The sequence below is a fragment of the Brachyistius frenatus genome, unplaced genomic scaffold, assembly GCF_029030835.1.
Source record: "Brachyistius frenatus isolate BFR_SWC_R1_liver_20210118 unplaced genomic scaffold, ASM2903083v1 Contig_499, whole genome shotgun sequence".
NCBI classification, from domain to species: domain Eukaryota; kingdom Metazoa; phylum Chordata; class Actinopteri; family Embiotocidae; genus Brachyistius; species Brachyistius frenatus.
The window spans coordinates 82,553-97,128 of NW_027211098.1; the positions used below are offsets into that span (position 1 = coordinate 82,553).

A 14,576-nucleotide genomic window follows, 5' to 3' on the forward strand; every position below is an offset into this window, starting at 1 on the left:
TCTATAAAACACTCTAAAATGGTTAATAATATGAAACTGGTTGATTTTATAGAGAAACAATGAAATGTAAACATCCAATTTGATTGAAACTACAATTTAGCCATGAAAGGGTCCTTTAATAGGTTGTCGCAAGTTGTGACGGCATTCGGGCAACCGACACAATCCCTGAATAAAATGGCAAACATTAAGCAAACAAAACTTAAATACACCTAAAAAAGAAGTCCCTTAAAATGAGTCGCATCCTCAGTGAGATTGTTCTCAACGTAAATGACTAATTTCCGGGCGGATTGGTTGATGTGCCGGTTTTCCCCGTGAGACGTGTCCGGCAGCAGCGGAGACGTGTTCCCGCGTCTCTTCCGCCAGTTTAAACGGGTCCTCACAGATGTCAAAACAACAACTCCGGCTGCGCTATGAACGATGCACACGAGCGTGAAATATCGTTTAAATAGTGTGAAATATCGTTTAAATAGTGTGAAATATAGTTTAAATAGTGTGAAATATCGTTTAAATAGTGTGAAATATAGTTTAAATAGTGTGAAATATAGTTTAAATAGTGTGAAATATCGTTTAAATAGTGTGAAATATAGTTTAAATAGTGTGAAATATAGTTTAAATCAGTTACCAACCAAAACAAACAGGCGTTTGTTGCCCTTTTTCCGGCCTGCTGTGTTGAACCTGATCACGTGATGTCTCTACCTCCAGAAAAAGCCTCCGAGCTGAAGCTGCTGATCCACAACCACCTGCTGAAGGTGACCAGCCGCTTTACATATATACTGTATATAGATATACAGTGAACCCTCGCTATAACGCGGTTCACCTTTCACGGTCTCGCTGCTTCACGGATTTGCATCGTGCATTGTGTTCTGCATTCTGATTGGCTAAACAGTCTCTCCGCTTCTTCTCTACCTGTTTGTCAATAACGTTGCGGTTTAATATGTACACGTACGTAAAACAGCTTGCCAAATTAAAAATAATCGATGGTGGCATGTCGGTTTATAAGAATCTTTTTGCCCAGAAGAAAAAAGAGCGACAACAACTACCGATAACTATGTTCTTCTCTCAAAAAACCACACCTGCACCGCGGGCTTTAGAAGAAAAAACCGCTCCAGAGCGGAGTCAGGATGCAGCGGCTCAGTCAGAAGAGCAGTGAAATACACGAGTCACTATTTGTCCTACTGTACTTTGTATTTTTTTTCATAATCATTTTTCATTTTCTCCCGTTCTAATCCAATGACTCGGGTCGCAGTGGGGCGGTGCTGATCTCAGCAATTTGAAGCCTTCAGTTCGTATTGATGATTCAAATTATTATTTTACAGTACAGTAGTTATTTGTAAAAAAAACATTTATACAGTACTTTTATTTGTTAAACAAATGCTTGGGCCTGTAAAAAGGTTTTGTTCTTTGGTTTCAATGTATTATGGAGTATTTCATTGTATAATAATTGTAAAAAAAAATAAAGGTTACTACTTCACGGATTTCGCCTATCACGGTTTCTATTTGGAACGTAACCCCCGCGAAAAACGAGGGTTCACTGTATACATATATCTATATACATATATATATGTATCGGTATCTGTTGAACTCCTTTTAATCCCGTGTTTGTGTCGGTTTGAGTGAGTTTGAATGAAAAGGGTTGAAGCCGATCGGTTTTCTAAAATCCCTGTTTGATGGTCAGAGCTCTTATTCAGAGCTCTTATTTCAGAGCTCTTATTTCAGAGCTCTTATTTCAGAGCTCTTATTTCAGAGCTCTTATTCAGACCAGCTGGAGGTACAAACAAGCAGGAAGTGTGAAACATGCCGATGTCTGAGCGGGGTCGTGGACGGAGTGTGTTCAGAGGTGGTGTTTGTGTCCAGATGGACATCCACGGGAGGATCCGGGAGGTGCTGGCGGAGACGGGGAGGGACAATCCCGGTTCCACGCGGTCCCTGTCGGAAACAGACTTCCTGTTGGCTCTGCAGCGGAGAGGCGTCATAGACGATGTGATGAAACACCTCCAGTTCACACAGGTCGACTAACACCGGACTTTTTATTCTGTCACTTCTAAACTTGGACCTTTTCTGTTGTTGACAGCTCTGTGATGTTTCCACCGCTTGTCTTTAATATTTCTGTAGATTAAGAATGCATTTTATTCTCTGTGAGTTCTGTCCATGAAGGAGTGAATGATTGAGTCTCTTCCACCTGTTCTGTGTGTTTCGTGGTAGGAACCAGAACCAGAACCTCCTCCAGAACCTGCGACTGGCGTTGTTGACAAAAGTGTTCCTGAACTGAAGAGTAAGAAACATGATGTCCAACCCGATGAACTGGTGGAACAGCAAATGTTTCCTGTTGAACTGAAGGTGTTCTGTTTGTTCTGGCTCAGCCAACACCGACCCGTCCCGGCGGTACCTGTATCTCCAAGTACTGGGCGGGAAGGCTTTCTTGGAGCACCTGCAGGAGCCGGAGCCGTTACCTGGTCAGGTGCGTTCCACCTTTACACTCTACCTGCATTTCCGGAACCAGAGGTTTCGCTCCAAACCGGTACCTTGTGCCTGCGAGCCGGACCTGAAGGAGGGCTTTCTGTTGGAGATCCACCGGGAGGGAACCGGTACGTGGAGTCAGCGTCGGTGGAGCTCTCCGTAATGAAACGTATCATCACTGAGTCCGTCGTTTCACACTCACTTCTGCCGTTGCAGGAGGAAGCAGTAAGATGGCGGATGTGAGCGCCATGCTGTCCATGTGTGACCCGGTTCACTTGGTGCTCATCAAGACGGACACCTCCGGCGAGACGGCGCTCGTCTCGTCCTACTTCCTGGACTGGAGGAACGTCCTCAGCTCACCGAGCGGAAAGACCTGCTCGGCTGTGGAGCTGATGGGAGTCGGTGAGCAGCAGAGATGAAGGATTCTTTTTAAAAGGATTTTAGATAAAGGAAGATAAAGACTGCCGAGTAGTTGTTTCTTACCTTTCACATTATATTGTCTCTTTTCTCCAAAGAAAACCTGCTACAAAAAGGGTCTCTTCCTGAAGTAAAGGTTTTTTAGTCACCCAATCAGAAGTTTTGTTTGGACATTACAAACTTTTAATCATTTAATTTTTGTGTTAATAATTCGCTTGATGATCATATAAAAAGAAATAAGACATAAAAGTCTTCAACCTCAACTAAACCACAGGAGGACCTCTAAACTGACCTGTTTTTATTTCCAATTTAATTTAAAGAAGTGTAAATTTAAGAAGTTGGTCCTCAACAACTGTGTTTATTGAAATAACTGATTTTTAGAGGCAATTCAGAAATACAGTATACTGCAAAAGTTTAGGAATCATGATTCAATGCATTCAAAGGCAGCAGAGGAAGAAGAGCTCAGATATGATGTCACTGCTTTAATGAGTCCTCTCGTGTTGCAGCTGCAGCAGGTGGACGTGGTTCCCGGGGATTTATAAAGTTTTATATTATTCATGACAATCTATGAAGTGATTTGTAACTACCAGACCAAGTGAGTGTAGGAAAGTAAAAAGTGCAATAATTTCCTCCAGAAATTTAGAGGAGCAGAAGTTTAAATCTCAAATGCTTTTAGCTGGACAAGTCTAACAGTTCCTTTATTGTCCTTATAGGTACTTATGAAGACGTTAGTAAGAATTAGAAATCCTTGTTTTCCTTAGCTGGTAACAGTTTTAAGTACTGAATGTGTCTCAACAGGAAGTGAATGCAAACTCCCAGCTGGCGTTTTGACTGTCAGTGTGGAGCTGTACCCTCCCCCCCCCGAGACTCTGAGCAGTGACATCATCAGCACACAGGTCAGCACACTGGAGCCCTTCATTCCTCCGCCTCGTCAATCAGCTGGGAAATAATCGCGAATCGTTCCATTAATGCTCCTCGGAGTGGAAATAAAGGCAGCGCTGTAAAGGAAACATCAAAGCTCCATCCTGAGGAGGTGACGTCATCATGTGATGTGTGTTTCTCACCCAGCGATCACTGGAGAGGCAGCGGACGGCCGAGAAGGAGAGGCTCTTCTTGGTTTATGCCAAACAGTGGTGGAGGGAGTTCCTGGAGATCCGTCCGTCACACCAGTCCAAGCTGGTCAAGATCTTTGCACAGGTTTGTCTGTTATAACAAAGAAGAAACCATTTCATCACTATTATGGAAATGTTTCCTTTTCAAACCGAGCAGAGGTCACGTGACTGATTGGTGAGTTGATTTCATCTGCCGGTTCTGATCCACCGGTTTGTGGTGTTGGTGGTTTGGGAGGAGGACCAGTTTACGGACGGTTCATGCCTGCCTTCCTTTGACGTCTGGGTTTGTGTCTGCTCTGCAGGATGAGAACGCCATCAACAGGCCGGTGTGTTCCTACGTGCGCGTCCTCCGGGCGGGTCGCCTCTTGGAAAGCCCTCGACAGGCGGCGCGGTTGGTCAGCCTGCTGGCTCATGAGAAGGCGGCGGTGGTGGGAGGAGGAGGCAGGCAGGAGCAGTGGTGCACGTTGATGGCTTTCCTCTGTAGAGGGAAGGTAAGGACACGTTTCAGGCCGTTCAGCTGCCACAACAATGATGATTCATTGTCAGAGGACAGTTTTCTCATGATGCTGCCACATCTTTACCGCCTAACGCAGACACACTGGCACATTTACAGCTTTCCATACCAATGTTTCTGTGAATATACTTTGTGATTTATCTGTCTGAGAGTACAGACTCACTATTTCAAACTACAGCAACATTTTATTCAATTCATTTATTTACACTTGAAATATGAACCCCATAAATGAAAGGATGCAGAAGATCATTTCTTTATTGGAACAGAAATATACTTCATACCTAGTTTTGGCAGTTTGGGACTGCTCAATATTTCACCTGTCACCTGGATGTGTACATTATATATTGGTAGTGATCTGATGCAATCGGTGTTCAGGTAGCGATCCTCAATATGGATAATATATATATACTTATCCGTATTGGTTGCTATAGTGATGCCGGCTCCGCTTTGGTTTCCTGTCCTGTGAGTAGTGTGTCGTGTGGTCAGACATGTTTCCTCTACGTGTCCCACAGGAAGTTCGATCAGAGCGGTCAGACTGACACCAATTTGATTTCAAACCACATTCAAATTTAGTTGAAACGTAAATGTAAAAATCTGATGTCATGTCAGATATGCACATAAATCTGATTTTGACAGCGTGAATGTATTGTGTGAGACAGACAGTGATGTGTGATGGAGACACGAGATGGATATCCTTGGATTTATTTGAAGCTGCACTTCAGACTATCACACTGCAGCCAGGTTGGACAGCTGTTTTCCCTCCATCGATTTAGTTTTTTTCCGTCTAACATTCACAAACCTCTGAATCACACCGAGCACGTTTCCAACAGGAACAAGGTTGTAAGTGATGTTAAACTAAACACAACTGATCCCACAGACCGGACCTGTCGGTGTTGGTACTGACCTCTGATTTGATCAATCCACACTACAGTTTCATTGTTTTTTTGTTTGTTTTTTAAAATCCTTTTAATTGATTTAATCACAGAGGCCGTGGAGGTTTTTCATGCCACAGTAATCTCCACCAACATGTCACACAGCGGACTTTGCAGTTTTTAAAGAGCACTCGTATTGGATCAGCACTCAGTATCAGCAGTGACAAACACAGAAACCATTCAAAGTGAATTGGATGGTGACTGCATGACACAAAAGCCTGTGAAGACCTCATCCTCATATAACCTCAGCGGGCTACAGTGTATGGTTTAAAATATGTCACACATTTATGATGTGTTGCCGTTAAAGGTAAAATGTTTCTCCGCAAGTCAGAAAGCATCACGTAGAGCTGGCTGAACTGCTCCATTTCCAGGTCGGCTGATTCTGTCACTTCTGAGGAAGAAGGATTTGTGCAGACTTGACTGACTGATGCATTTTCATCTCGTGACCAGATAGAGGGGAATTTCCCAGACCACCGCGGGATAAATGTTCCCAGCCTCTCGTCTGCGAGCGGCTGGCAAGACCGACGCAACACAACTCTCACAAAGTGGCCCTTGTCAGCTGTGATTTATGAGTTTCATTCCAGGGAAAATTAATTTAGCCTCATCAGTCCCCAGCTTGTTCCAATGCTGGCGTCCATATTAGCACTTGTGGGGAACATCTATCATTGTGACTTGCCTGTAGCCCGAGCCAGCGCTCAGCAGCAGCTCAGGCCTCTTTACTGGAAAAGTTGAACGAGTACAGAAAAAGAGTTGCTTACTGTCATGAACAATTTGATGAGCTTATTTCCTCTCCAGCAGACTTGTGTGTGTTCAACACTTCTGAGAAAGACTAACAGGATATTGTAGTCTGTTTAAACACACTGTTGTAGTGACTTGATGAATTAGACGGGGCCGGAGATAAAACAGAACTCTGTTCAAACCCGCCTTAATATGGGCTCGATGCGCTTATCTCACATCCAGTCATAGCAGAAGTTACTCCAATGGGTTTTTTTTTCCATTTATAAACATTCTTCACAGCCCAAGCTGAATATTTTCATCACAAATAAAAAAAAATTAACACATTATGACCTTTTACTCATATGTAATATTTCAAAGATTCAGTTGTAATAATTTGAGTATAACGATGTAATCTTTTACAGTCCTAAAAATCCTGGCATTTGGATCCTAAAATTAAGTTATAATATTTTGAGATTAGAGTCGTAATGATTTGGGAATAAGTTTGTAATGTTTACGGAATAAAGCCATTATATCTCAGGATTTGAATTCTTTAATAATCTGAGTTTTCCAGGGAAAGTAAAGAGGCTTTTGTGAGCATGGAACTTAGTTCTTGATGTTTGGGAGCTGAATAAGTAACAGAGATGGAAGCTCATACGCTGGCAGAGCTTTCAGCTACATCTCGTGATCTTTGCAGCTCTAACGAACGATCTGCACTGAACCAGGACAAAAGTCTGTTCCTCTTGAAGTACAGGAAACACTTGACTGACATGATGTATTATTTCAACATGATCCCGAAGCAGCGCTGTCTGTCCTCCCCAGGGAGACTGTGAGGACCACGCCACCCTGCTGTGCAGCCTCCTGCTGGGCTTCGGCCTGGATGCATACGTGTGTGTGGGCACCAAAGCCAAACACGTGCCCCATACCTGGGTCCTGACCCGCGGTACTGATGGGAGCACCACTTTCTGGGAGAGCCTGACAGCACACAGGTGCCATTTTATTTATTTATACTGTTAGACATATAGTTAATAAGTTCTGTAACACTTGTACTGAAATACTTCTGGGATCAAACGGGAACTTCCACAATGCTACTTTCCAATCAGTTAAACACACTGAACATCTTCGTGCTTCCTGTTGATATCTCTACGTTGGACACTGTTGGTGTTGCAAAGGGAGAACAGAATATTTCAGATAAAGTCTTCTCTCAGAAATGTAATATTTCGATTTTTCCGGTAACTCCTAAAAGCAAACGCTGTCTAAGAAGAGCGACAATGAGCTTTTAGTTCTTTCCTCAGTCGTCTCATTACACTGTTTCATTACAGGATGTCTCAGAATCAAATAAAGGGATTTCCATCAAATTTGGTGGCCACATTTCATGCAAAGGAACAATTGATTACGTCTGAGTGATTTTTGAGCTCTTCCCCTCCATGACATCTTGTCCTAATGTGATAGATCTACAGCATGTTTTATCACTAGATGGAATAAGTGGCGTGACTCCATGGATATGTAAATACTATTTAACTTTATTTTACATCTATATGAGGAACATTTTCACGTTAATTCTGCCAAACATGTTGTCTATGTAGATGTAAAATCGATCTAAATGTGTTTGTAATTGGGCTGATGAGGCTGTGTCCAATATGTGTGCTCAGATACCTGCACCGGGCCGTAGATCCTGATGCCCCGCCCCTGGCCCCCCAACCCAAACCCTCGTCCCCCTACCGCACCGTGGGCTGTGTCTTCAACCACCACACCTTCCTGGCTAACTGCCAGCCTTCTGATGCCGTGGATCTCTGTGTCTTTGACTTCCAGGTAGAAGCATCATGTCAATCCCTGGATGGCTTGGCCTGTAGCTGTCATCCTAATTAAACAAGTTTCACTTATATTTCATGGTTCGTTGTTGCATTTATTAATACATAATTGATCACTTCAGGGCTCAGAGCGTGTCAGCGTTGATATTAGTTTTGTTGGCAGGTTTTGTGTTCTCGTTCAGGCTTTGGTGAAATGTGTGTCGTCATGAAGCTACAGTGGTGATTTTGAGTCACAGAGGACGGAGAGCTGCTGGCACCGAGCCGGCTGGATGGTGGCCATCTTCAATCATTGGACCACGAGCCAGTTTGTGGGGACAGAAATTGAATCTGCAAGAGTTTCATTCATCAGCAACTCCTTTCCTGTCATGTTGCCCTGAAGCGACGCCCCGAACCCCTAGTGGACTAGTGGACACACTGCAGTGGTTTTACATGAGTACATGAATGAGAGCAACAGGTAAATGCCTCTTTTCTGCCTCCTATTCCTACAGAATCCGTCACAGTGGAAAGCGATGAGCGAAGAGGCTCTGAAGTCTGTTTGTGCGCCGGGCTCCACCACCTCGCTGCCCCCTCTTCCTCCGCTCTGCGCCCCGTCTCTGGATCCGGCTGCAGCCAGCAACCAGCTGGAGCTGGAGATGCGCTACCTGGTCTCTGAGCACAGGAAGGTAAACCATGGCTGGACTGTGTGTGGATGATGTTTGACTCTCCTCTGCTGTGTGAGATGGAAACCTGCTGTGAGGTAGGTAGGTAGGTAGGTAGGTAGGTAGGTAGGTAGGTAGGTAGGTATTTACTTTATTAATCCCCGAGGGGAAATTTTTTCGCCACAGCAGCATACATACAGGAGCAATAATAGAAACAATAGAATAAAAATAATAATAGAATAGAATAATATAATAGAAAAGCAATAAAATAAAATAGCAGTAAAAAAATATAAATATAAAATGCACAGTATATACAGTATATATACAGTACATTATATATCTATATATATTATATACAACAAACCAATAAACAGTCAACATATATATATATATATATATATATATATATATATATATATATATATATATATACAGTACAGTATATATCTATATATATATAATATACAAACAAACCAAGAAACACAGTCAACAGTGTTATTGTACTGTGATGGATTTTGTCAGAGGTGAGTTATTGTACAGTCTTATTGCAGTGGGCAGGAATGATCTCCTGTATCAGGAATGATCTCCTGTATCAGGAATGATCTCCTGTATCTGGAATGATCTCCTGTATCGGTAATGATCTCCTGTATCGGGAATGATCTCCTGTATCGGGAATGATCTCCTGTATCGGGAATGATCTCCTGTATCTGGAATGATCTCCTGTATCTGGAATGATCTCCTGTATCGGTAATGATCTCCTGTATCGGGAATGATCTCCTGTATCAGGAATGATCTCCTGTATCTGGAATGATCTCCTGTATTGGGAATGATCTCATGTATCGGGAATGATCTCCTGTATCAGGAATGATCTCCTGTATCTGGAATGATCTCCTGTATCTGGAATGATTTCCTGTATCGGGAATGATCTCCTGTATCAGGAATGATCTCCTGTATCAGGAATGATCTCCTGTATCGGGAATGATCTCCTGTATCGGGAATGATCTCCTGTATCAGTAATGATCTCCTGTATCAGTAATGATCTCCTGTATCGGGAATGATCTCCTGTATCAGTAATGATCTCCTGTATCTGGAATGATCTCCTGTATTGGGAATGATCTCATGTATCAGGAATGATCTCCTGTATCAGGAATGATCTCCTGTATCTGGAATGATCTCCTGTATCTGGAATGATTTCCTGTATCGGGAATGATCTCCTGTATCAGGAATGATCTCCTGTATCAGGAATGATCTCCTGTATCGGGAATGATCTCCTGTATCGGGAATGATCTCCTGTATCAGTAATGATCTCCTGTATCAGGAATGATCTCCTGTATCAGGAATGATCTCCTGTATCAGGAATGATCTCCTGTATCTGGAATGATCTCCTGTATCAGGAATGATCTCCTGTATCAGTAATGATCTCCTGTATCAGGAATGATCTCCTGTATCAGTAATGATCTCCTGTATCAGTAATGATCTCATGTATCTGGAATGATCTCCTGTATCAGGAATGATCTCCTGTATCTGGAATGATCTCCTGTATCAGGAATGATCTCCTGTATCAGGAATGATCTCCTGTATCAGTAATGATCTCCTGTATCAGGAATGATCTCCTGTATATGTCCTTGTGACAGCGGAGCTGGAGGAGTCTTTTAGAGAAAGTCCTCCTCTGTCCCTGCAGCAGGTGGTGGAGAGGGTGGACAGGATTATCCAAGATGGACAATAGTTTGTTCAGTGTCCTCCTCTCCACCACCTTTTCCAGACTGTCCAGTTTGTAGCCGATGATGGAGCCGGCCTTCTTAACCAGTTTGTTAAGTCTGTTGGTGTCACCGGCTCCAATGCTGCTCCCCCAGCAGACCACAGTGAAGTACAAAGCACTGGCCACAACAGATGGTAAAACATCTCCAGCATCATGCTGCACACATTGAAGGATCGAAGTTTCCTCAGAAAAAAGAGTCGACTCATCACCTTCTTGTAGACAGCATTGATGTTGGTCTTCCAGTTCAGTCTGTTGTCATGGAGACACCCAGGTACTTGTACTCCTCAACCATGTCCACCTCCTCTCCCAGAACTCTCAGCGGTTGTGGAGCCGTCGTCTTCCTCCTGAAGTCGACCACCATCTCTCTGGTCTTGGTCACGTTCAGGAGCAGGTGATTTCTTCCCGCCCACTCCACAAAGTCCTCCACTACTGCCCTGTACTCATCCTCCCGTCCATCCCTTATACATCCTACCACTGCAGAGTCATCAGAGAACTTCTGCAGATGGCAGGACTCTGAGTTGTTCTGGAAGTCAGTGGTGTAGAAGGTGAACAGGAAGGAGACAGAACAGTTCCCTGAGGAGCTCCAGTACCACTGACCACCGTATCAGACAGCACACTGCCCAGACGGACAAACTGTGGTCTGCCTGTCAGGTAGTCAGTGATCCAGGAGACGGTGGACGTGTCCACCCCCACCACCCGCAGCTTCTTACTCAGCAGCAGTGGTTGGATGGTGTTGAATGCACTGGAGAAATCAAAGAAAGTGATTCTCACAGAGTCACCGGTTCCATCCAGGTGAGACTGAGCTCGTTGCAGCAGGTAGATGATGGCGTCGTCCACTCCCACATGAGGCTGGTACGCAAATTGCATCATGAAAAGTAACAAACAAACATTCAAGAAAAGTTCAGTTAATAAAGTGAATGAATCATGACGTACATACATGAATGAAACATTACTTTTGGTTCCAGTGAAGATGAAAAAATGGACGACAACTTTGTAACCTGCCTCAAGTTAATGTCATTTGTGGTTCGTCTGGGAGTCGACATAATCAACAGTGATGCATGGAAACATGGATTCATTCACATTTTAAGGAGTTTTATTTTTATTTTTTTCTGCAAGTTATAATAGGACACATAGCTAAAACACCATAGATTAGCCATTTATATTTTTAACTTACAATAATACTTCATTGTTCATACTAATACTAGAGTCTGAATTGACTACGAAATAGCACAATGTCAAATCAGCGTTGCCAGAAACACCACGAGGGAACTGACAGTGCGTCTGTGGTTTAATGAACGGACCCTTTAAGTGCTCCTGAACTGGGTTCCTCCTTCAGGACCTGGACCTGGCGACCGTGTGGGACGACCACCTGTCCTACCTGCTGTCCTCGGCCCTGTCGGCCTACGAGCTGGAGCGCTGTACGGGCGTCTCCTGCGGCAACGAGGAGTTCCAGGACGCAGTGAGGAGGGCCGTGCCCGACGGACACACCTTCAAAGGCTTCCCTATACACTTCCTGCACCGCAACGCTCGGAGAGCCTTCGCAACGTGCCTCAGGTGAGATCCAGTTTTAAACATCAGCAGCAGCAGGGAGTTGGTTTGGAGTTGCTCAGGTGGTGAACTCGATGCTGGATGTTTCTGTTCGAGGGTCCTTGATGATACGATACGATCAGTTTGGTGTCATCCGTGTCAGATAAAGAAGGCTGCAAGGCGTGTTCTGGAAAACAACAACTTCATATTGTTCATAGAATGATGTGAATTAAATCCACTCAAGAAACAGTGAAATGGAGAGCGACGAATGTTTCAACAAATTGTGCTGCAGTGTCGTCTAACAGATCGTGACCTCTGACCTTCCTCTAGAGGGCGCACCAGAGTCAGAATCTCCTCTCTGTATATTTGACAACTTTATTTTACGTTGGATTTCATGCTTTGTGTTTCTTGTTATCTTTTTCTGCAGGTCTCCGTTCTGTGAGGAGATCGTGTGTTGTCGTGGCGACCATGTGAGGCTGGCAGTCCGTGTTCGGGTGTTTGTATATCCTGAGAATGCGTGTGCAGTGTGGCTCATGTTTGCATGTAAATACCGTTGTGTACTCTGAGCAACGGACCCCAGGAACTACCAGCTGATGTTTTCTATCTTCAGGAAGACATCGCGTGGTCCTCACATGGACATATAAGATCATCCGGACCCAAGACTAGACTAAATGTAAATGAAATTGTACAATTGCTTGGACATGTTTGTTGCTCTCAGGCCTTTATTTTGTAGGCTCACCATTTGTACAGATATTTACTCTATTTATTTTTGCAAATAAACAGAACTTGCTCATCTCACTGTACTCTCTAGAAATCTGTCAAAGACATTTTCAAGTAGATTAGATGCTTTTTTTTTGCTGCCATTAATGTGAACAGGATTGTTTTTAGTTGCTGAAAGACTTTCCTTTAATTGCTTAAAATTGATTCAATAATTCCAGAAAGTACAGTGCATATTACAATATTTTATAATTGCTCTAACTTTTTGGCTTCAGATTCTCACAAAGCACAGAAAGTAAAAACAACTGTATGAAATTCGGTTAAACATCACAGAAGGTTTATCAAAGCCTCAGCATTTTGTGTTTTCTGTTTATCTCAGACTTTTAGTCCTTGTTGCATTTTAAAACATGGTTATAATCATATGGTCACAATTTATCCTGTTGTCGTTTCCTGATGAGTACACGAATAGAAAATATTAAAAACTGAACTCTGGAACGGAAATGAAAACTTTCATTTTATCCAACATGCTGCAGTTCTGTGAATTTTAAATGCTGTATTTATTCCAGACTTATGTTGACCGTCAGTTCTTCACAGGATTAGTTTACTGTTTCCGTTCTGTTTCAAACACATCGAGACTATTGAACACACACAAGCAATAATGTCAGGACTCGGTGTGTGGGAGATGTTTAGCAAATTCAATTTCTTGTGAAAAAAATATCCTTGTAATACATGTAACCAGCACTAGATGGCGTGTTAAGACAACTATTGTCCCTCTGGATGCAGCTGTGGCTCACTGCTCTGCACAGCACCAAAACCTGAACACTGGGAGCCTGCAGCAGGTGTATTAATAGAGGCATGACTGAGGTCATCTTACTGCTCTGTTCCAATGTTATGGTCTCATATATCATCCATAATATTCCATTTAACCAATACAAGTATTTGTTTTAAGTTAATATAATACATCAAAATAATTTAAAAATATCTCTGTAGGGGAAATTAAACAATGACATTTAATTGTATTTATGGTACAAAGTCCTCCAACTATGTTTGACTTATTGTGCAGGAGCCAAAGGAGCAGCTCTGAAAGCCGCCGGAGGACGCGGGGACAGCTGGACGCGGGGACAGCTGGACGCGGACAGCTGGACACTCACCGGGGCTCAGGAAGCCGTGATTAAAGTGCTCCGTTAACGGACACGGGGCCGGTGTGTTGTGGTGGGGGCTTTGCGGTGCTTCATCTTGTTCTGCAGTTGAATCTTTGAGGGGAGTCGTTGACACGTCAGCCCAAACGTTGACCAGAAGCCTGTGAGGAAAGACAATTAATTCGATTTTTCCGGGAGCTAATTTGCAATTCTGCGTTTGGCCCAGAGTTGTTGAACACGGAGATCAGGAGGGAGGCTGAAACAGCCAAACACACAGGTAATGAATAATCCCACCCTGTTTCTGAATGCCACACACACACACACACACGCACACACACACACACACACACACACACACACACACACACACACACACACACACACACACACACACACACACACACACCTCCACTCATTACTGTGTTGCACAGGAAGAATGTACAGAAGGAAATGTTTGATGCTGAAACTCAGGTATGTTTTCAGCCCTTATTAAACAGGTGTAATCGACTAACAGGTCCTGTGGGACAGCAGCTACTCTATAAAACAGGAAGAGAGGAGAGCTGCTGGTTTCTAGTAAATCTGATCACAACTAAATCCTTCACATCCTGCATCTGAACACATCCAGACAACATCCCAGAAAACTGGATGTTTTATTGCCGCCTTTTGTGCCGAGTCACACTTATATGTGGAGAGAGAATGTACATTTTTATCATAAACAAAATGATGGATTGGTTATGAGAAAGACTAAAAGATCAGTTTGACAGCACAGGTGTTCTTTCAGCCTGCGTTTTGGTAATTAGAACAAAGTTGCAGCTGGAACCTGGTTTCACACATCTGGT

The 14,576-nt window shown here is 43.4% G+C and overlaps 1 protein-coding gene across 2 annotated transcripts; it reads left to right on the top strand.

Moving 5' to 3' along the window:
- Positions 1 to 382: 382 nt before the first annotated feature.
- Positions 383 to 12,676, top strand: cep76 (centrosomal protein 76). 2 transcript variants are annotated; one of them, XM_069687881.1, is made up of 13 exons: positions 383 to 749; positions 1,855 to 2,007; positions 2,203 to 2,272; positions 2,361 to 2,585; positions 2,674 to 2,859; positions 3,673 to 3,770; positions 3,943 to 4,071; positions 4,289 to 4,477; positions 6,969 to 7,135; positions 7,799 to 7,958; positions 8,446 to 8,619; positions 11,691 to 11,908; positions 12,309 to 12,676. In XM_069687881.1, the coding sequence occupies exons 1-13, from the start codon at positions 687 to 689 to the stop codon at positions 12,445 to 12,447; spliced, it is 1,971 nt and encodes a 656-aa protein (XP_069543982.1). In that variant the 5' UTR covers positions 383 to 686; the 3' UTR covers positions 12,448 to 12,676. The 2 variants fall into 2 exon arrangements, with proteins under 2 accessions (XP_069543982.1, XP_069543984.1); XM_069687883.1 differs by lacking the exons at positions 6,969 to 7,135; positions 7,799 to 7,958.
- Positions 12,677 to 14,576: the final 1,900 nt, after the last annotated feature.

Coding starts and splice junctions, on each gene's coding strand:
- cep76 (XM_069687881.1), top strand. CDS start 687: ATGTCTCTACCTCCAGAAAAAGCCTCCGAGCTGAAGCTGCTGATCCAC. Junction 7,959..8,445: donor TCTGTGTCTTTGACTTCCAG/GTAGAAGCATCA, acceptor CTATTCCTACAG/AATCCGTCACAGTGGAAAGC. Junction 11,909..12,308: donor GCCTTCGCAACGTGCCTCAG/GTGAGATCCAGT, acceptor CTTTTTCTGCAG/GTCTCCGTTCTGTGAGGAGA.